This window comes from Cynocephalus volans, chromosome 3, assembly GCF_027409185.1.
Source record: "Cynocephalus volans isolate mCynVol1 chromosome 3, mCynVol1.pri, whole genome shotgun sequence".
NCBI lineage: Eukaryota > Metazoa > Chordata > Mammalia > Dermoptera > Cynocephalidae > Cynocephalus > Cynocephalus volans.
Window position 1 is genome coordinate 75,890,755 of NC_084462.1, and position 23,404 is coordinate 75,914,158.

Consider the following 23,404-nt stretch of genomic DNA (forward strand, 5'->3'; position numbering starts at 1 on the left):
GCTTAGACAGTAAATAGGCAGAGAGAGGTGCATGGTGGGAATGTTAAGATGATGATGATTATGAAGGGCCATGGCCATATAGCAACCTAACAGAATTAGCTGTCTTTGTAGCAACTTCTATTTTGACTGTTTATTTGGAGGCTCCCATACCAGATAATTTAAAAATATATATAAATAGTTAGTAAACTTTTAGACATTTTAACTCAATACAGGCATACCTTGGAGTTACTGTGGGTTCGATTCCAGACCACTGCAATAAGGTGAATGTCACAGTAAAGCAAGTCACACTTTATTACAAGTTTTTTGTTTTCCCAGTGCATATTAAAGTCATGTTTGCTTTGTACTGTGGTCTACTAGGTGTGCAATAGCATTGTCTAAGAAAAAAATAATGTACACACCTTAATTAAAAAATATTTTATTGCCAAAAAATGCTAATGATCATCTGAGCCTTCCGCGAGTCATAATTTTTGTGCTGGTGGAGGTTCATGCCTCTGTGGCTGCTGACTCATCAGGGTGGGGGTGGCTGTGGCAATTTCTCAAAATAAAACAACAATGAAATTTATTGTATCAGTAGATTCTTCCTTTCATGAAAGATTTCTCTATAGCATGTGATGCTGTTTAATAACAGTTTTCCCACTGTAGAACTTCTTTCAAAATTGGAGTCAATCCTGTCAAATTCTGTCTCTGCTATATAAACTAAGTTTATGTGATATTCTAAATCCTTTGTTGTCATTTCAACAACATTCGCAATATCTTCACCAGGAGTAGATTTTATCTCAAGGAACCACTTTCTTTGTTCATTCATGAGAAGCAACATTCTCATCTGTTAAAAATTTTATCATGAGATTGCAGCAATTCGGTCAGATCTTCAGGCTTCACTTCTAATTCTAAATCTCTTATTATTTCCACCACTTGTGCAGTTATTTCTTCCACTGAAGACTTAAACTCCTCAAAGTCATCCATGAGGGTTGGAATCAACTTCTTCCAAACTCCTGTTAATGTGATATTTTGACCTCCTCCCATGAATCACAAATTTTTTTAATGGCATCTAGAATGGTGAATCCTTTCTACAAGGTTTTTAATTTACTTTGCCCAGATCCGTCAGAGCAAACACTATCTGTGGCAGCTATGGCCTTGCAAAATGTATTTCTAAAATAATAAGACTTGAAAGTCAAAATTACTCCTTGATCCGCAGGCTATAGAATGGATGTTGTTTTAGCAGGCATGAAAACAGCATTAATCTCCTTGTACATCCCCATCAGATCTCTTGGATGACAAGGTGCATTGTCAATGAGCAGTAATATTTTGAAAGGAATTTTTTTTTCTGAGCAGTAGGTCTCAGCAGTGGGCTTAAAATATTCAGTAAACTGTGCTATAAACAGATGTGCTGTCATCCAGGGTTTGTTGGTCCCTTTATAGAGCTTTGGTGGAATAGATTTAGCATAATTCTTAAGGGCTCTAGGATTTTTAGAATGGTAAATGAGTATTGGCTTCAACTTAAAGTCGCCAGCAGCATTATCCCCTGACATGAGAATCAGCCTGTCCTTTGAAGCTTTGAAGCCAGGCATTGATTTCTACTCTCTAGCTATGAAAGTCCTGGATAGCATCTTCTTCCCATAAGGCTGTTTTGTCTACATTGAAAATCTGTTGTTTAGTGTAGCCACCTTCATCAATGATCTATGTAGATCTTCTGGATAACTTGCTGCAGCTTCTACATCAGCACTTGTTGCTTCACCTTGCACGTTTATATTATGGAGATGGCTTTTTCCCTTAAACCTCATGAACAAAGCTCTGCTAGCTTCAAACTTTTCTTCTGCAGCTTCCTTACCTGTCTCAGCCTTCATAGAGTTGAAAAGAGTTAGGGCCTTGCTCTAGATTAGGCTTTGGTGCAAGGGAATGTTGTGACTGGTTTGGTATTCTATTCAGACCACTAAAACTTTTCTCCATATCAGCAATAAGACTGTGTTGCTTTCTTATCATTCCTGTGTTCACTGGAGCAGCACTTTAAATTTCCTTTGTGAACTTTTCCTTTGTTTTCACAACTTGGCTAACTGTTTGGCGCAAGAGACCTAGCTTTTGGCCTATCTCAACATGCCTTCCTCGCTAAGCTTAATCTTTTCAAGCTTTTGATTTAATGTGAGAGATGTGTGACACTTCCTTTCACCTAAACACTTTATGACCATTGTAGGTTTATTAATTGTCCTAATTTCAGTATTGCCGTGTCTCAGGGAACGGGGAGGCCTGAGGAGAGGGAGAGAGATGGAGAATGGCCTGTTGGTGGAGCAGTCAGAACACACACAACATTTATGTGTTGAGTTTGCCATCTTATGTGGGTGTGATTTGTGGTGCCCCCAAACAGTTAAAATAGTAACATCGAAGATCACTGATCATAGATCACCATAACAGATATAACAACAGTAAAAAAGTTTTTTATTTTATTTTTTTAAAAGTTAATATTGTGAGAATTACCAGAATGTGACACAGAGACATGAAGCACATGCTATTGGAAAAATGGTGCCAGTAGACTTGCTTGAAGCATGGTTGCTGCAAACTTTCAATTTGTTAAAAACAAACAAATGTAATCTCTGAAAGGGTAATAAAGCACAGTGCCGTAAAAAGAGATTTGCCAGCAAATTCTTTTGTTTTTTTTCTCCTCCTTTTACTCTTGGGAGTGTTTTTGTTTTGTTTTTTTGAGGTATTATCCTTTTTAAAACATGGAGTTTCTGTCTAGGTTTTTATTCTCATGTTTACATGCCTTTATCTTTTCCTATTTATAGACTAAGGATAGGCATCATAATCAAAGTGCTAAGGAAACACAGATTTAATGATTGGATATCTTTAGGAAGCCTCTTGTCAAATCTTACAACCAAAAGTGAGACTTTTTTTTTTTTAAGAGAACCCTCTTCTGTGAAAATAGAAATGAATAATTGCAAGGGTTTGTTACAGTACTGCCAATAGAGTCTAGAAGAATGAGTACAATAGTGAATACAAGGATGTATATACGTAAGAACATTTTTTTTCCTGTACATCTTTCATAGAAATTGACACTTGTGAAATATTTTTAGAAACTTTTAAAATTAAAAATGTTTTCCATTCCCACTATCACTTTTGAAAAAAACAGGTTCTTACCACTTTCTTAACCTTTATTTTGGTTTACAGAGATTGAGCAACAAACTGAAGAAAGTGACCAAGCCCAGCAGGCACAGACACCAGTTACCACTAGCCCATCAGCCTCTAGCACGACTTCCTTTATGAGCAGCTCCCTGGAGGATACCACAACTGCCACCACTCCAGTCACTGACACAGAAACAGTGCCTGCATCTGAATCCCCAGGAGTGATGCCACTTAGTCTTCTCAGGTAGAGAAGTTGACCTTTAATGTCTGCTGTACTGATGCCTATGGTTCTGAAGGCACAATTTTTCTCTTATGAATAGTGTGCCCAGCTGAATCCTGGTACTCTAGAGCTAGAAGGAACCTAAGAGATTATATAGTCACACCCATTTTATTGAAGTTGGAAATGTCCATCAGAAGTTTAATAACTTACCCTAAGTCTCATAGCCGGTTAGTAGTGGCCTCGGGTCTAATCAGCCATGCCACTGAGGTGCAAGTACCCCAACACTACATGATGGTTTTTTTTTTTTTTTTTTTTGGCTAAGCTTTTGTATATTTTATTTCTCAAAAAGAAAATACTTGTATTTTGAATAATGTCTCAGGAAAAAGCTCACGTCCATGAAAATAGTTTTCTCTATTTCACTTTTAAGCATGATTCTTTAACTATACTTTTATTCTTCTTATAAGATCAAACAAGTCTACTTTTCAAATGAAGGAGCATGTCTTATGGTGCTTCTTCAGCCAACCCTTTTTAATAGGCATGTAAGTTCCAAATAATGTTTACTTATTTAAATTTATTTTTGCTTCAGATTGTCAGATGTATGCACAAATGAAAATTTTTGAGAGAAAACCTTTAGGTAGAGACTGTTTTGTGAGCTCTCTTAACTATGGCTTAAGTGAAATAAAGGAAGCAGGTGGTTAGTCTCCCTTTTTCATATTTCTTTCCCCCTTCCCTTAGTTAACAGATCATTATTCCCATTGTGTGGACTAACGTCTTAGAGAGAGAGTAGCTATTATTGTAGTTATTCTCAATTTTTGTTGTGCACAAGAGCCACCTGGGGGAGGCTTTTTAAAGCTCTGGGGTTGTATCCTCCAGCAGGTCTGATTCAATAAGTCTGGTCAGGGCCCATAGTTTGCATGTCAGTTAAGTTTCCCTAGTGATTCCGATGCAGTGGTCTTCAGCTGACTCTTCGAGATTACTGCTATAGTTTTCTGCAGAAGGAACTCTAATCCTAGTAGCTACCACTGCCAGTCCCCATACACCTCCTGCTTCTTAGCTCTCTCGCTTGTGTAACTCAGTTCCAGGAGATGCTTCTGTTCAAAAAAGGAGGAAGAGAGGAATGATAGGACATTCTAATATGGTTTTTAATCCCTCTGGTAATTACAGAATTCAGAGCGTCCATAGAGGATCAATAGCACTGTGACTCCTTGTCTCCTTGTAAGCTCTGACTAGTGTAGGCATAGGATTCAATGGTAAAATAATGCCCCCTTGCTCCCACAGGCATTTACCAGGCCTTTTGACTATTTTCTTCTCAGTCTTTGTTTCCCTGCTATTGGCTGGGACTTCATTAGAGCTGCAGTTGTCTCTGCCTGGCTTAACATTATTTAACAGAAGAATAAATCAGGGAACTACTGCTCCCTATGTGTCTATCATTATATTACAGTTATTTGAGCAGAGAGTCAGTGGTTTTTTGATGCTTAGAAAGTTCCTAGTTCTTTTAGATGAATCTGAAGAGCAGTCAGTGAGGATCTTTCTGGACATTATTCTCTAGTCAGTGTCTCCCTTCTCAGTATAAAAGGGCCTCTTTCCCGGCTCTGTACAGCTGGCATGTCATTCATATACTGTTTTTCAGCTGTGCTTTTGTTTTTATAATTTGCCTACAAACTATTACTTTGAATCCACATGAATAATTTCATGGCTAGTTAGTGAATTTATATTTAAAGTAACTGCAAATTATCTATGTTTAAAAATCTTCTCAAATATCTTTAAAAATTGTTCATGGACAATTCAGCTTTGTATCTCATGAATGTTCATAATAAAAAAAAAATCTTCTGTTCTTCAACTACAATATGCATGCCAAAATACCCCTGTCATCTTGATATTATAGTAGAAGGAAAACTCCACAAAGGCAGGGATTTTTCATCTTTTTTAACTTCTGTGTTCCCTCTACCTGCTATGTTGCTGGCATTTTGCCTTTATAGTTAAAGTACTCTATGAAATAATGATTTTTAAAACAGAAAAGTCTTTATCTCCCCATCCTCCATTAAACTATAACTAACCTGTATAATCTTCCAGGTTCCATATTCTTCTGTAAGAAGATTGTGATGTATATATTATTTCCTAATTGGATTTTTATGCTAACCACTTATTTTCTTAAAGGCAAATGTTTTCTAGTTACCCAACTACCACTGTACTTCCCACACGTCGTGCACAGACTCCTCCAATATCATCGTTACCAACCTCTCCTTCTGATGAAGTAGGAAGGAGGCAAAGCTTAACTTCTCCCGATTCCCAGTCAGCAAGGCCAGCTAACCGCACAGGTGCGTGTGCCATCATGCACTATGACAACCAAACCTTTTGGCATTCCAGATGTGTGGGACTTTATTATGTGGGCATTGTGGGGTTTTTTCACTGAAGGTAAAATAGTGATTTTAATGAAAGAGAACTGTCCCATCAAACTGAGCTCTCTTCTTCATTTGGAAGCTATAGATTGAATTATGGCTATTTGGAAGAGAAAAAATGTGCTCATATCAGACCTTTCTTCTTTTCTAATATAGGTGTTTTTAGTGGTATAAATTTCCCTCTACTTTAGGTGTAACCCACATATTTTGAAATGCTATGTTTTCATTTTCATTCAGTTTAAAGTACTTCCTAATCTACCTTTGATATCTTCTTTGACCTATGAATTATTTAGAAATATGTTATTTAGTTTTTAAATATTTGGGGATTTTCTAGATATTTTTCTGTTATTAATTTCTACTTTTATTGTCAATAGAGAACATATCTTGTATAATTTGAATCGTTTTAAATTTATTAAGACTTGTTTTATAGCCCAGAGTATGGTCTGTTTTGGTAAATATTTTATGTGCACTTGGAAAAAATGTGTTTTGTGCTATTGTTGAGTGGAGTGTCCTGTAAATTTTTTATCAAGTAGAGTTGATTCATAGTGTTGTCCAAGTCTTCTTTATTCTTACTGATTTTTTTTTTTTTGTCTTATTTTATTTCGTGACCGGCACTCAGCCAGTGAGTGCACCGGCCATTCCCATATAGGATCCGAACCCGCGGCGGGAGTGTCGCAGTGCTCCCAGCGCCGCACTCTCCCGAGTGCGCTACGGGCTCGGCCCTATTCTTACTGATTTTTTTATCAACTTGTTTTTATCAATTATTGAGAGAGCAGTATTAAAATTTCTGACTGTAATTGTGGATTTGTCTATTTTTCCTTTCGTTTCTCAGTTTTTGTTTCATGTATTTTAAAGCACTGTCTAGGTACATAGACATTTAGGATTCTTATGTCTTTTTAATGAATTGACCTCCATTTTTATTATGAAATGACTATCTTTATCCTTGATAATATTCTTTGCTGTGAAATATGCTTTCTTTGATATTAATATAGCCACATTCCTACTTTTGAAACAAAAGAAATTAGCATTAGGGTGGTATATTTTCTCCCATCATTTTACTTTGAACTCATTTGTGTCTTTATATTTAAAGTGAGCTTCTTAAAGGCATCTATGGTTGGGTCTTACTTTTTAAATTCAATCTGATATTCTCTGCTGTGGGTGTTTAGGCTATTTACATTTAATGTGATTATTGATATGGTTGGGTTTAAATACATCATCTTTCTATTTTGTCCCATCTGTTCTTTGTTGCCTTTTTCCTCCTTTCTACCTTCTTTGGATTAAATGAGTATTTTTTATTATTCCATTTATCTCCTTTGTTGGATTATTAGCTATACTTTGTTTTATATTTTTAGAGATTGCTTTTTTAAGTTTATAGTATGCATCTTTAATTATCACAGTCTACCATCAAGTGACATTATACCACTTCATATATAGTAAAAATAGTCTTGTAACAGGATGCTTTTATTTCCCCTTTCTCAGCATTCATACTTTTGTTGTCATACATTTAACTTCTGTTTATGTTATAAGCTCCATAAAAAGTTGTTATTCATTTTGGGTAGCTTTTATTGCTGTATCTTCTGATTCATTAATCTTTTCTCCTGCAGTGTCTAATGTGCTGTTAATCTCATCCAATGTATTTTCCCATTCAGACATTGTAGTTTTCATCTCTCAAAGTTTGATTTGGGTCTGTTTTTTTGTTTGTTTTCATCTTCCATGTCTTCTTAACATGCTCAGTCTTTCCTCTGCCTTACTGGATACACGTAATAACAGTTGATTCTCATTATTAGCAATAGTTTTGTTCTGGAAAGTCACTGTGAACACTGAATTAGCAAATATTTGAACCATTACTTTTAGGGGAAATACAGGGTTAGGTTCCTGTGAGCTTCTGGTTACATTTTTGTCAACTGATTAATATATAACCTTGTTTTATGTGTCTTTCTGTTTAAAGATATCATATTTAATATATAGTGTTGATTCATTAACATTGAATTCATGGCCAATAACACTATAACTCATGCACGAATGAAGCTTATCTAACACATGTATTTTCTCCATAAGGCACATTACACTTTTCTTGTGCTTTGAAACACAAGACAGCACTTTAGCACTATGCTTGGGTACCATTCTAAACAGTGAAATCACCAACAAAAAGAACAAATATGCAAACAATGTAGCAATAAATATAAAAGGACACTTGTTTACAGTATGAGAGCTGAAACAAGAAGGCAGAGTGTCACCTTGTTTGACCTCAGCTGGGAGCATGTGTGTTGGAAAAATCAAATTTTTTGCTACTCTGTGCATGTCTGCAAATGATCACAAAAGCACATTAGTGTTGATTTTGGGATAACAAATTTTATCAAGTAGTCAAATTCACAAATGTGGAATTTGCAAATAATGACAATCAACTGTATTTATAATATAATACCTGTTTTATGTCTTTCTGTACATGTTTTATCTTCCATCTCATTTCTGGGCCTATTTCTGTTGACTTATTTTTCGCCTCATTTTTAGTGTACTTTCCTTTTTCTTTACATGCTTGGTAATTTCTTATTGGATACCAGACTTTGTGAATTTTACTTTATTGGGTGCTGGATATTTTGTATTTCTTTAAATATACTGTAGGCCTGCAGGAGACTGCTCCATGCGTGCCTGCGCACAATACTGCTGTGCCCCAAGGCTCTGGAGCGGGTGTGTGGCCATTGGTTGTGCTCTGGCCTCGTAGAAGTCCTTGTTCACTGTCTCCCTTTGACTGCACCTGGATAGGCCTCAGGATGAGGGCAGAGAACCAGAGTCACCATCAGGAAAAGGCCCTCACCAGACGTGTTTCCTGGACTTTGGACTTTTTGGCCTCCCAAAATTTTTGAGCACCATGCTATTGGACTTCCCAGCCTTCAGAACTACACCTGCACTGCTGAAGCCACCACCAAGGAAGACCCTCAGCAGATATATCTTCTGGACTTAGGACTTCTCCACCTCTGAAACTAGAAATAGCTTCTTTAAATACTTGCTGCACAGCAGGAGCGAGACCCTGTGGTAGCACCCCGTCACCCAGCAGCCCGGCAGAGTCCAAGCTGACCAGAGAGGTGGCTCCCCGGAGAGGCCCAAGACCCGAGGCAACCACACACGCAAGGCACTAGTGGCCAACTTAGTAGTCACTGAGGTAGCCATACCAAATTGGCAACCACAGCAACATCTTAGTCAGTCAATAGTGTCAAACCTGTGGACTGTGAAACCCCCTGCCACAATGAACAAACATCCAAGAAAAGATACCAGAAATACAAAAAATCAAGAAAGTACACCACCCAAAGATAATAAATCTCAAGCTCTAGATCCTATAGAACAAGAAGGCCTTGAAATGACTGACAAGGAATTTCGAGTGATAATTCTAAGGAAACTGAATGAGATACAAGAAAACTCAGCTAGACATCACGATGAAACGAGGAAAAGTATACAGGACCTAAAAGAGGAAATGTACAAGGAAATCAATGCCCTGAAAAAAAATGTAGCAGAACTTGCTGAACTGAAGAAGTTATTCAGAGAAATAAAAAACACAATGGAGAGTTTAACCAGCAGGCTAGTGGAAGTTGAAGAGAGAACCTCTGAACTTGAAGATGGGCTGTTTGAAATAACACAAGCAGACAAAAAGAAAGAAAAAAGAATCAAGGACATTGAAGAAAATCTGAGAGAGATATCAGACAACCTTAAGCGCTCAAATATCCGAGTCATGGGTATTCCAGAAGGGGAGGAAAAAAGGAGATTGCATTGAAAACATATTCAACAAAATAGTGGCAGAAAACTTCCCAGGTATAGGAAAAATCACAGATCTTCAGATCCAGGAAGCTCAACAATCTCCAAATGTATTCAACCCAAAAAGGTCTTCTCCAAGACATGTTATAGTCAAATTGGCAAAACTCAAAGACAAAGAGAGAATCTTAAAAGCTGCAAGAGAGAAGCATCAAATCACCTATAAGGGAGCTCCAGTCAGGCTAATATCAGACTTTTCATCACAAACCCTAAAAGCCAGAAAGGAAGGGGATGATATATTCAAAATAAAAGACAGAGATTGTCAGCCAAGAATACTCTACCCTGCAAGGCTATCCTTCCGAAATGGAGGGCAAATAGTATATTTCTCAGACAAACAAAAACTGTGGGAATTCACCACGACACGACCACCCTTACAAGAAATTCTCAAGGGAGTACTGGGTTTGGTTCCTGAAAAATAACTACCACTGCCATAAAAACCCAAGAAAAATCAAAACCCACTAGTATAATAAAAATGGCATTCATGAAGAGAAAACAAACAAACAAAAAGTCTGTCTGCAACCTAAGGAACCAACAAACACAGAAAACAAACAGTAAATCAGAAAGCAAAGAATGAAAGACACCTAAGACAACCAAACAACAATCAATAAAATGCTAGGAATAAATCAACACTTTTCAATATCAACTCTTAATGTAAAAGGCTTAAATTCCCCAGTCAAAAGACACAGACTGGCTGAGTGGATTAAAAAGGAGGACCCAACTATATGCTGCCTTCAAGAGACCCACCTCACCCATAAAGACTCACATAGACTAAGTGTGAAAGGATGGAAAAAGATTTACCATGCAAACAGAAAAGAAAAATGAGCTGGAGTAGCTATTCTTATATCTGACAAAGTAGACTTTAAACTAAAAACCATAAAAAGAGACAATGAGGGACACTACTTAATGATAAAAGGACTGATCCATCAAGAAGACATAACAATCATAAATATGTACGCACCCAATGTTGGAGCAGCCAGATTTATAAAACAAACTCTATTAGACCTAACGAAGGAAATAGACACTAATACCATAATAGCAGGGGACCTGAACACCCCACTCTCAATATTAGACAGATCATCTAGGCAAAGAATCAGTAGAGAAACACAAGATCTAAACAAGACTCTAGACCAATTGGACATGGCAGATATCTACAGAGCATTCCATCCAACAACCTCAGAATATTCATTTTTCTCATCAGCACATGGATCATTCTCCAGGATAGATCACATATTAGGTCACAAATCAAGTCTCAACAAATTCAAAAAAATTGGAATTATCCCATGTATTTTCTCAGACCATAATGGATTAAAACTAGAAATCAATAACAAATGAAATTCTGGAAACTATACAAACACATGGAAATTAAACAGCATTCTACTTAATGACATATGGGTCCAAGAAGAAATCAAGGAGGAAATCAAAAAATTTAATGATACATCATACCAAAACCTGTGGGATACTGCAAAAGCAGTATTAAGGGGGAAATTTATTGCATTAAATGTTCACCTCAGAAGAATGGAAAGATGGCAAGTGAACAACCTAACACTTCACCTTAAAGATCTAGAGAAACAAGAACAGTCCAAACCTAAAGTTTAGCAGACGGAAAGAAATCATTAAGATCAGAGCAGAACTGAATGAAATTGAAACCCAAAAAACAATACAAAAGATCAATGAATCAAAAAGTTGGTTTTTCGAAAAGATAAATAAAATTGACAAACCATTAGCATGGCTAACAAAAAAAGGAAGAGAGAAGATTCAGATAACAAAAATTAGAAATGAAAAAGGTGATATTACCACTGATTCAACTGAAATACAAGGAATCATTCAAGACTACTATAAACAACTATATGCCAACAAATTTGAAAATCTGGAGGAAATGGACAAATTTCTGGACACACACAAGCTCCCAAAACTGAGCCATGAAGATGTAGAAAATCTGAACAGACCAATAACAATAAAGGAGATTGAAGCTGTTATCAGAAAGCTCCCAAGAAAGAAAAGCCCAGGACCAGATGGATTCACAGCAGAATTTTACCAAACATTCAAAGAGGAATTGACACCGATTCCTTACAGACTATTCCAAAAGATTGAAACAGACGCAAATCTCCCGAACTCTTTCTATGAAGCAAACATCATCCTGATACCAAAACCAGGTAAAGATATAACCAAAAAAGAAAACTACAGGCCGATCTCCTGTATGAATATAGATGCAAAAATCCTCACTAAAATACTAACAAACAGAATACAGCAACACATACATAAAATTATTCACCACGATCAAGTGGGATTCATCCCAGGGATGCAACGTTGGTTCAACATACGCAAATCAATAAATGTGATACACCATATTAATAAAATCAAACACAAGAACCATATGATCATCTCTATAGATGTTGAAAAAGCATTTGGTAAAATTCAACACTCATTCATGACAAAGACCCTCTATAAGTTAGGTATAGATGGAAAGTATCTCAACATAATTAAAGCCATATATGATAAACCCACTGCCAATATCTTGAATGGGGAAAAGCTGAAAGCTTTTCCTTTAAGAACAGGAACTAAACAAGGATGCCCACTCTCACCACTCCTATTCAACATAGTGTTGGAAGTACTAGCCAGAGCAATCAGAGAAGAGAAGGAAATAAAGGGCATCCAGATTGGAAAAGATGAAGTCAAACTGTCCCTGTTTGCAGATGACATGCTCCTATACATCGAATAGCCTAAAGCCTCTACAAAAAACTCTTGGAGTTGATAAATGATTTCAGCACAGTAGCAGGATACAAAATCAACACACAAAAATCAGTAGCATTTCTATTCTCCAATAGTGAACATGCAGAAAGAGAAATCAAGAAAGCCTGCCCATTTACAATAGGCAACAAAAAAATAAAATACTTAGGAATTGAGTTAACCAAAGATGTGAAAAATCTCTATAATGAGAACTACAAACCACTGGTGAGAGATATTAGAGAGGATACAAGAAGATGGAAAGATATCCCATGCTCTTGGATTGGAAGAATCAACATAGTGAAAATGTCCATACTACCCAAAGTGATATACAAATTTAATGCAATCCCCATCAAAATTCCAAAGACATTTTTCTCAGAAATGGAAAGAACTATCCAGACATTTATATGGAATAACAAATGACCACGCATAGCCAAAGCAACGCTGAGCAAAAAAAAAAAATAAAGCTGGAGGCATAACACTACCTGACTTTAAACTATACTACAAAGCTATAATAACCAAAACAGTATGGTACTGGCATAAAAACAGACACAATGATCAATGGAATAGAATAGAGAATCCAGAAATCAACCCACACACCTACAGCCATCTGATCTTTGATAAAGGCACCAAGTCTATACACTGGGGAAGAGACTGCCTCTTTAGCCAATGGTGCTGGGAGAACTGGATATCAATATGCAGGAGAATGAAAGTAGACCCCCACCTTTCACCATACACTAAAGTCAACTCAAAATGGATTAAAGAATTAAATATACACCCTGAAACAATAAAACTTCTTAAAGAAAACATAGGAGAAACGCTTCAGGAAATAGGACTGGACACAGACTTCATGAATACGACCCCAAAAGCACGGGCAACCAAAGGAAAAATATACAAATGGGATTATACCAAACTAAAGAGCTTCTGCACAGCAAAAGAAACAATTAACAGAGTTTAAAGACAACCAGTAGAGTGGGAGAAAATATTTGCAAAATATACATCTGACAAAGGATTAATATCCAGAATATACAAGGAACTCAAACAACTTTACAAGAAAAAAACAAGCAACCCAATTAAAAAATGGGCAAAAGAGCTAAGTAGGCATTTCTCTAAGGAAGATATCCAAATGGCCAACAGACATATGAAAAAATGCTCAACATCACTCAGCATCCGGGAAATGCAAATCAAAACTACACTGAGATACAATCTCACCCCAGTTAGGATAGCTAAAATCCGAAAGATTCTGAACAATAAATGCTGGCGAGGTTGCGGAGAAAAAGGAACTCTCATACATTGTTGGTGGGACTGCAAAATGGTGCAGCCTCTATGGAAAATGGTATGGAGGTTCCTCAAACAGTTGCAGATAGATCTGCCATATGACCCAGCTATCCCACTGCTGGGAATATACCCAGAGGAATGGAAATCATCACGTCGAAGGTATACCTGTTCCCCAATGTTCATCGCAGCACTCTTTACAATAGCCAAGAGTTGGAACCAGCCCAAATGTCCATCATCGGATGAGTGGATACGGAAAATGTGGTACATCTACACAATGGAATACTACTCAGCTATAAAAACGAATGAAATACTGCCATTTGCAACAACATGGATGGACCTCGAGAGAATTATATTAAGTGAAACAAGTCAGGCACAGAAAGAGAAATACCGCATGTTTTCATTTATTAGTGGGAGCTAAAAATAAGTAAATAATTTCACACACACACACACACAAAAACCAGGGGGTGGGGGGAAGAAGACACAACACCTACAATTCCTTGAAGTTGATACGACAAGGAAACAGAAAGGACATTGTTGGGTGGGAGGGGGGAGAGGGAGGAGGGAGGGGGATTTCGGTAATGGGCCACAATAATCAACCACATTGTATATCGACAAAATAAAATTTAAAAAAATAATAATAACATTAACTCCCTATCAAGAATATTAGAGGATAAGATAAAATAAAGTAATACATTTAAAACAGAAAAATAAATAAATAAATAAATAAATATACTTTAGGTTTGTTCTGGAATACAGTTAAGTTACTTGGAAACAATTTGATCTTTCAAGGCTTGCTTTTAAGCTTCGTTAAGTGGGACCAAGAAAGCTTTTTGTCTGGGGCTAATTTCCCCTCCCCCCCACTACTGAACCAATACCTTTTTTTAGTATTCTTTCCAATGCTTAATGCATTACAAAGGTTTTTTACTCTGGCTTGTAATAACACAGACTGTTCTCAACCCTGAGTGAGCTCCCGGGATTGTTCTGCCTGTTCCTTCTTGGTGGTTCTTTCCCTAGCCTTGGGGTAGGTTCTACATCAGCTGAAGACTTGAGGGGAGGAGGGAGATCCTCTGCATATTTCTGGAGCTCTCTTTCTGTGCAGCTCTCTCCTTTCTCGTATTCTACCCTGTGAATTCTAGCCACCGTGCCTCTCTGAATCTCAACTCTGTCTCCTTTACTGAGAGGGACTACTAAATTTAATTTGGGTTAACCCTCACTGCTCTGCAGTTTGGAAATTCTCTATAGGCAATAAGCTGAGTCAGTTGCACAGCTCATCTCATTTGTTTCCTTCTCTCAGGGATCACTGTCCTACACGCCTATTGTCTAATGTCTAAAGACAATTGTTTCATATATTTTCTATGTTTTTTTAGTTGTTTAAGAACCCAGAATCCCTTTTGTGATACTCCTGCCAAAAAGCATAATCTGAATGTAATCATGAGGAAACATCAGACAAACCCAGATTGAGGGACGTTCTACAAAATAACTGGCTTATAATTTTTAGAAGTATCAAAGTGATTGAAGGAGACTGAAAAAACATGACAACTAAATAAAATGCAAAGATGATCCTGGATTGAATCCTTTGCTGTAAAGAACATTATCAACATATTTGGTGAAACTAGAATGAGATCTGGATTAGATGATAACACTGTTAATTTTCTGACTTTGGTCTTTGTATTGTGGTTATGCTAAGAATGCCCTTATTTGTAGGATTTACGTATAAACATATTCAGGGGAGATGGAACATCATATCTGTGACTAAGTCTTCAGTAATTCATGGGAAAAGAGTTCTTTGTACTATTCCTGTAAATTATTGTAAGTTTGAAATTGTTTGAAGTGGGGAATTATTTCAAACTAAAAAAAAATTAAAGAATTTTTCAGCTGGTTTATTTTGTATTACTAGCAGGTTTATCTATGTGAATAACCTATATAGCTATCACAAATTTAATCACATTTAGTTATACATTTAGCATATTCTTAGTAGAGTAAAATTTTATTAAATTTGGACAGTATTAGAAAATTGGGGATTCATGGTTACTATGAGAATACTTTTTACTCTCGATGTGTAGTGATTGGCCCTCCCCTCTTTCTTTTGTCTCAGCCTTGTCAGACCCAAGCAGTAGACTTTCAACTTCTCCTCCTCCTCCAGCAATTGCAGTCCCGTTGCTGGAAATGGGGTTTTCTCTCCGGCAGATTTCAAAAGCTATGGAAGCGACAGGTAGGATAAGTTTTGTATATCAGTATATGTGGATATAAGAAGTCCTATCTTATTAAAGATAGCATTTTTTAAGACGCCATAAAACTTTGTAAAATTTTTAACACCAGATTTAGTTACCTGGGCAACATAGCTAACACTCTTAAAGTCTTAGAATAAATAACTAATTACTTTGCCCAAAGTCAGTGTCAGACTTTTTCCCCCGGTGCAGGTGCTCGAGGAGAGGCTGATGCCCAGAACATCACTGTCCTTGCCATGTGGATGATAGAGCACCCTGGGCATGAGGATGACGAAGAGCCCCAGTCAGGCAGCACAGCAGACTCCAGGCATGGAGCAGCAGTTCTAGGCAGTGGTGGGAAGTCAAATGATCCCTGTTATTTGCAGTCACCAGGAGAGATACCATCAGCTGATGCTGCTGAAATGGAGGAAGGCTTTAGTGAAAGGTGAAATTCCAATTTCTGTATTTCTTTTCCATGTGTTATAAATGATGCCTCCAAAGCCCCATTTATTTCCCTTCATAAATGGTGTATAAAGTTGATAACTATAGGTATATGAAAAGATGGACATTTTAGCCCAAGCTTGTTTCTGTGAAGGGTAAAATGACATGACACTTTTTTTTAAAATGTGGCTCTTTATTTATTTATTTTAAAAATCTTTTAAAAATTTTAACTTCTCAATATACACTGTACTTGATTTTCATGACCTTTTACTGACATGACAAATTTTGACTTAAATGGAGGTTTTTGTGGAAAGAAGGAAGTTCAAAATTGAGCTGAAAAAAGGAAACTGAAAATTAAAACAAGTTTATTCTGAAATAAACATGCTGATAAAACACTTTTATCTCATATACTTGTAAGTGATATAAAATACAATGTTTTTTTTTTTGACTGGTACGGGGATTGCAACCCTCGGCACAGTGTGGTCTGCACCACGCTCAGCCAGTGAGCACACTGGCCATCACTATATAGGATCCAAACCCACGGCCTCGGTGCTACCAGCACCGCACTCTCCCGAGTGAGCCACGGGGCCGGCCCATACAATGATTATTTTAATTTTAGAAATTGATTTAATTAATGCATTTGGTAGAAATGGACTTTGAAATCTTTTCTGTCTCAGTGTAATTAAATTTAATTTTCATCTCTTCTATAGTTTTTAATATCTACTACAATATATCCTGTAAGTTGTAGAAAGAATTCTATGACAATGCCTAGCGTAAAATGAGGTGTAATCAAATATACAATTTTCCCAAAAATCTTTTCTTCTTCAGCACTTATGACTTTAAATCATCTTCATTTTAACCATGGAGTTCATATGGCCAAGGCTTATGTCTTATATAACATGCAGACTTTTTCTAACAAGCTCAGTGAATATTTTCATAACTTATTTTGAAATATCTGTTTCTCCTAGGCAAGGATTCTCAGTCATTTCAAATTTTTAAGTATTTGACTTAGGATTTAGTTAAGATCATATTTGAATTCATTTGAATTTGAATATCCATTAAGCATCATTTCATTGTTGGCAGAATTCAAAATCAGACAAAATTATTGCTGAGAGCATAGGATATGACATATCTATAATTTAGGAGGTTTACCAGGGATAGAAGATTATGTTTCAAAGTTTTATTAAAAGTGTATTTGGAGGAAAAAGAATACCACAAGTAAGCTTGCACCTATGCTTTCTTCTCATGATGGTTTTTAAAAATTTGTGTTACTTTTGAACTTGCACTTGTAGCCCTGATAATCTGGAGCATACAGAGAATGCAGCTTCTGGAAGTGGACCACCAGCTAGGGGTCGCTCAGCAGTAACAAGAAGACACAAGTTTGATTTAGCTGCTCGCACATTGCTAGCAAGAGCAGGTACTTATATGTTTCACATCCTTTTCTTTGTAAAAGATTTTATTTTAAAATCAATATAAAAGCAACACTAAAGAAGATGTAAACTAATGATACTGAGTACTTCATCTCTCCACATTAACACAACTATTTGCATATTATTTTCTACACATTTACATAGTTTTCCTTAATTGAAATCATAGCGTAAATTCATAGATTTATTTTTAAGTTCCTCTGGGTGTAGAGGCTATATTGGCCACTTGTAGATTTTGAGAAATTATAATCTAAGAAGTGATGATGCATGTTTAATATTAAGCATCAGTGGTGAGAAGGAGCTAGAAAGGGCATTATGCTAAAAAAGTGAGGCTTTGACTTTCTGAGGTATTCTGTGGACTTTAGGGCTTCACTACCAGGTAAGGCCCTAGATAAGCAAAAATAGATTTCCTCATTACATTAGTAAATTCTTCTAGGAATATAATCTGGGCATATAAAATATAAGTTATAGGGAGTGTATTTTCCAAACCAAAACCTGAGATATGTGGTTTGTCAAAACAGAATTTGATTATTGAAATATTAGCACATAAGTTAATGATTCAATAATTTATGAGAACAGTGAGAGAGAGATTGAGACCGTCCTAGAAAATGTAGGTATATTTACCATATAATGAAAGGAGACTGATTTTTAAAAAGTAAACCTAAAATAATAGTAACGGCTAACATTTATTGAGTGTTTTTCTATGTAACTAGAAACTATGTAACTAACATTATAAAGTATTTTGCATGGATTATCTTATTTACACCTATTAACAGTCCAGTGAGGTATGAGTACTATTATTATCCCCATTTTACAGGAGAGGAAACATGTGATAGGTACAATTTGATGTATATGGTCTGGGATCCAGTAAATCAACTGAGATAGGTTCTCACCTACATGTATGGCAGTTAAGAACTGGCAAAATATTCAGAATTATTTTATTCATTCAAATAAAATGCCTTTTTTGTTCTGTTCTGAGCGGGGTTATACCGCTCTGTGCAGGCCCATAGGAATCAAAGTCGGAGAGAAGGAATATCTTTGCAGCAAGACCCAGGGGCATTGTATGACTTTAATTTAGATGAAGAATTGGAAATTGATCTTGATGATGAAGCAATGGAAGCTATGTTTGGACAAGACCTGACCAGTGACAATGATATTCTGGGAATGTGGATCCCGGAGGTACTGGATTGGCCTACCTGGGTGTGTGTGACTGCAGCGGGGGCTGCTCTGACTTATTTTCCTGCCCTCCTGTTCATACAGCTTACTAACAGTAACAGCTGCCTTGCCTAGAGTTAAAACACTCTAAAAAGTCTTATGTCTCATTCTGAGGTTTGGGGATTTAATGCTTGAGGTTACTTTGACACAAACCAATAAGAAAAAGTCTCTCTTGTGAATCTTATTACTTCTCTCCCCAGACTAGATGAATAGAGCCATATTGCAGTAATATTTGATACTGATATCAGAGATAGATTACAAAACAGGCATCAAGCCCCAGTAAACGCTGCTGGGTTATATAACATGCTGCTGTGTTCACACTGCTATCTGAATGCATGCTCTTCTCCTTCATAGGTTCCATTTAATAACTGTAATGCCTCATTCTGGGAACCAGTGCCCATCTAGATCTTGTAAATTCCTCCATCCAGGGTCAGGGTACATGGTAGGTTTGAATGTATACATTGTTTAGCATTACATTTTCATAGCAGGGAGACTAGCTCATAGGTATAAGTCCTGTAAGAAAGAAAATCTGCTATGTTAATAAGATAAATGAATCCTAATGACTTTTCTGAGAAATTCAGGAAATAGGTATGCATTTTATTATTTTATTTTATTTACTTATTTATTTAAAAGATGACTGGTAAGGGGATCTCAACCCTTGACTTGGTGTTGTCAGCACCACACTCTCCCAAGTGAGCTAACCGGCCATCCCTATATAGGGATCTGAACCCGTGGCCTTGGTGTTATCAGCACCACACTCTGCTGAGTGAGCCACGGGCCGGCCCTGGTACGCATTTTATGACCAAATGAAAAGTAGTTATTTTCACTAGAGGGTTTTTTAAAAAATAGTTTTGAGATAGGGCAGATCGTCATGTTCATTAATTCATTTCTCAGTAGGATAATCAGTTACTTGTAACTTACTAGAGTGGAGGAAGGCAAAGAACATCTTCTGATTGATTTGAAAGAAAATTTTTGTGTTGCATTAATGAACATCTTGCAAATATTCCAGCATATGTAAACAAAGTAGTTAATTTAGTATCATAAGTAATCTATTTATCTCTTCTTAATTTTATGTTAAATTGACTATAATAATTTGGTATGGAATCATTTTGTACAGCATGTTTGTGAGTCTGAAGACAGAGAAGAAGTGGTGGTGTGTGAACTGTGTGAATGTAGTGTCGTCAGCTTCAATCAACACATGAAGAGAAACCACCCAGGCTGTGGGCGCAGTGCAAACCGCCAGGGCTATCGCAGCAATGGCTCCTATGTGGATGGCTGGTTTGGTGGTGAATGTGGGAGTGGAAATCCATACTACCTGTTATGTGGCAGCTGTAGAGAGAAATATTTAACCCTAAAGACCAAATCCAAGACAACAAGTTCTGAAAGGTACCTTGAAATTGTGTAGATATCCAGACTCTCTGAATGAGAGTAACTCATACCTTAAGACATGGGAACTGTGTAATTTTATGGAAGGAGTTACTTTTGACCTTCCTTGAAATTCTATTATTGCTGAAATAAGGGCAGAAACGGAGGAGGTTGAGGAATTTATGTTCCCAGAAGAGCTGGTAGCCTGTTGGGATCTCTGAGAGTCCAGGAATAGTGGCATGGCAGCAGGTCCTTCACTGAAGTTTGTTAACCATTGACTTTTTGGCAAGTTGTGGTTAGGATCTTTGCCTTAACCCTCAGGAGGCTTATGGTCAATTTTTTTCATTGATGTTTTCTACCATATTTCTGGCATCTCAATTAAGATCTTTTTCTTGATGGAAACAATAGACTTTTGCTTAAATGAGGTTCCATGAAAATATTGTCTCTTTGCATCCTTAATTTCTGTTGAGTAGCTTTTTGCCCTTATTGTCAACTATTAAAATCTTTAAGGTTTTCTGGAAGACAGTGTGATTAAAAGAGTTGTTGTAGGTGACCCAGAAATCTCTCTAGTAGTTTGGTAAAATAGTCATTGATTTTGTAAGCATGTGTGTACCTACGTACCAGCAGTTTTTATTACATTAGTTCATAACATGAAACACTTTTAAAATTTGTGTTGCTTTATTAATGACCTCTTAAAATGTTCTAATGACTTAATTTGCCTTTTTGGTACTAACTGTTTTATATAAAAAACAATGTTCTTCGTGTTTGGTGCAGGTACAAGGGACAAGCTCCAGATCTAATTGGCAAGCAGGACAGTGTGTATGAAGGTAGTTGTTTGAGAGCTTCTTTATCTTACATGTATTTTTATATATACTCTCTGCTTAACATCTGTTACTAAAATTTACCTTCGTATGTGTGTGTGTGTTTGTATTTATGTACATCTTAACTTAAACTTTCCCTAAAAAATTCAAGGTTGATTGATAGCAACAACTCTAGTTTGAAAGTCAAAGGAAAAGGACCTGAATTCAAATACTAGCTTTACCACAGAATGTTAATTTCTGTTTGGCATGATTTTTTTTCAAAGGAGAGGAAGTGTTATATTTTGAATTTCTATGCTAACTATGGAAAGTAAAAAAAAGAAAAAAATTGAGATAAGCATCAGTTTTTCCAGAGCACTCATTTATTTGAAATAATTCATTCCCTAATGATTATGGACAGGGTTAAGAACTCTTTGTTTTTCCCCATGACAATATATTTTAGTAAGTTGAAACCTTCATTACCAGCTGTAACATTTGCTATTGCTTTCAATGGATTTGACTACACTCCATTAGTCTCGCTATGCCTTGGAAGTGCAGTTCGGTTGGGTCACCAGGAGATGGTGCCATAGTTCATTTTATAGGCACTGGTCTTTAGATCCATCTGCCTTTGGATACATGATGGTTATGTATCTCACAATATCCATTGCCAGCAGAGTTATATCATATTTATATTCACATACCATACATTTATTTATTTAAATTCCAGAAGACTGGGACATGTTGGATGTTGATGAAGATGAAAAGTTAACAGGTGAAGAAGAATTTGAATTGCTTGCTGGACCACTTGGTTTAAATGACCGGCGCATTGTACCAGAACCAGTTCAATTCCCTGACAGTGACCCTCTGGGAGCATCAGTAGCAATGGTCACAGCCACCAACAGTATGGAAGAGACTCTGATGCAAATAGGTAAATGGAAATACTGGTTTGCACTGATTTTATAGTCTATGTTAGAGTAATTAATTATTATTAATTAGAGTAAAAAAATTAGAGTGATTAATTTCTTAGGTAAATAATAAGAATAATGGTTCAACGTCATCCCACCCCATCCAGTCTCTTTAGCTAGTTTTAACATTTTGAAGATATAGTGTGATATTGTTTTGATTTTTATCTTTATGAAATATTAAAGCAATAAAAAGATTTATAAAATATGAGTAAGATTTTTTAAAAAAACTTTGTGTTAAGAGAATCTTGTAATCCCCTAAAAGTTATTGTGCAGTATTTTTTTATTCAGGTGAAAGCATAAGGTAGATGTTTGTTATAGGGAATACAAAATAAAGAATTGGGGCAGTTCTGGTGATTCAGCCCTTTACATGTACTTAAAACATTTAAAAAACTATATCTATCTTATATCTATTAATATCAGTAGAAGTAATACATGAGCAACGTGAACAAAACAAAAAAATGCATTTAATAGAAAATGTCTCATAATAGATCTAAGTTAAACATATGTAGGGTAGACCTTAGAAATATGTAAGTTTCTCCTGAGGAGTTTTCTGTATAACAAAGTCAGATGAGCAAAATACATTGGTTTGCTGTACTTGTATTTTCTTGCAGCCTGGAATCTATGTAGAATAGGAAAATTTTTCAATTTTTTTTTTCTTACATTGTTGAGAGCTAAACGAAATCATTTTTTTCAGGTTGCCATGGCTCTGTAGAAAAGAGTTCCTCTGGGAGAATAACATTAGGAGAGCAGGCAGCTGCACTAGCAAACCCACACGACCGGGTGGTGGCTTTAAGGAGAGTGACTGCTGCTGCTCAAGTTCTTCTGGCCAGAACCATGGTCATGAGAGCATTATCTCTTCTCTCAGTCAGGTAAGTGTTAGCTGTGTCAAATGATGGTAAGTTAGCTTCTAGTATATATGAGAAAGGAGTTTGCATTGCTTGGGAGTGTAAGATAGAATTTTAGAAACTTGAATGAATACTGTTGAATGAGTAATGTGACATAGTCATCTTTGTTATTCATTCAGTCAGTCATTCAGTTAATACTTGGCTCTTTTTAGGTAGAAAATAGTGACATTATAGTAACTGAGTAAACTGCATACATTTTATTTTGTTAACGGAAATGGTAAACAAAGACTGTTGATCCCTTTGGAGCCAGGCAAAAATTAAAGGTTAAAGGAGTTTTTCTGCAGAATTGAACAACTGTGTAGATAAGCTGGTCTGCATATTCCATCATGAGGCTTCTTGATATGTTCATACCATGGAGTGTAGTGTAAAAAAGGGAGGAGAACCAAGAATACCTAAAAGACATCCACTTTAGAAGTGATTAAACGGGACTATTTAATAATATTTAGGCAAATAAGTAAAGGCACAAAGACCCTGAAAAGAAAAAAACTCAAAATAAAATTTAGATAGTATTCTGTGGTATTGGCTCAAAGATAGCCAAATAGA

The 23,404-nt window shown here is 36.4% G+C and overlaps 1 protein-coding gene and 1 pseudogene across 13 annotated transcripts in view; one reads left to right on the forward strand and one right to left on the reverse strand.

Annotated features, from left to right (window-relative positions):
• The window catches only part of HERC1 (HECT and RLD domain containing E3 ubiquitin protein ligase family member 1), a 211,728-nt gene that overhangs the window by 151,080 nt on the left and 37,244 nt on the right, over nt 1-23,404 (forward strand). For 10 of the 13 annotated variants that reach the window (XM_063090802.1, XM_063090801.1, XM_063090800.1 and 7 more), the window contains 10 exons: nt 3,160-3,358; nt 5,492-5,652; nt 15,635-15,751; nt 15,960-16,191; nt 17,480-17,604; nt 18,594-18,814; nt 19,947-20,215; nt 20,969-21,021; nt 21,719-21,919; nt 22,651-22,825. In XM_063090802.1, the coding sequence (XP_062946872.1) occupies nt 3,160-3,358; nt 5,492-5,652; nt 15,635-15,751; nt 15,960-16,191; nt 17,480-17,604; nt 18,594-18,814; nt 19,947-20,215; nt 20,969-21,021; nt 21,719-21,919; nt 22,651-22,825 (1,753 nt within the window). The remainder of the gene's footprint in view (nt 1-3,159; nt 3,359-5,491; nt 5,653-15,634; nt 15,752-15,959; nt 16,192-17,479; nt 17,605-18,593; nt 18,815-19,946; nt 20,216-20,968; nt 21,022-21,718; nt 21,920-22,650; nt 22,826-23,404) is intronic. The other 3 variants (XM_063090805.1, XM_063090807.1, XM_063090806.1) reach the window with 3 other exon arrangements.
• On the reverse strand, nt 432-2,183 carry LOC134371714 (tigger transposable element-derived protein 1-like; annotated as a pseudogene).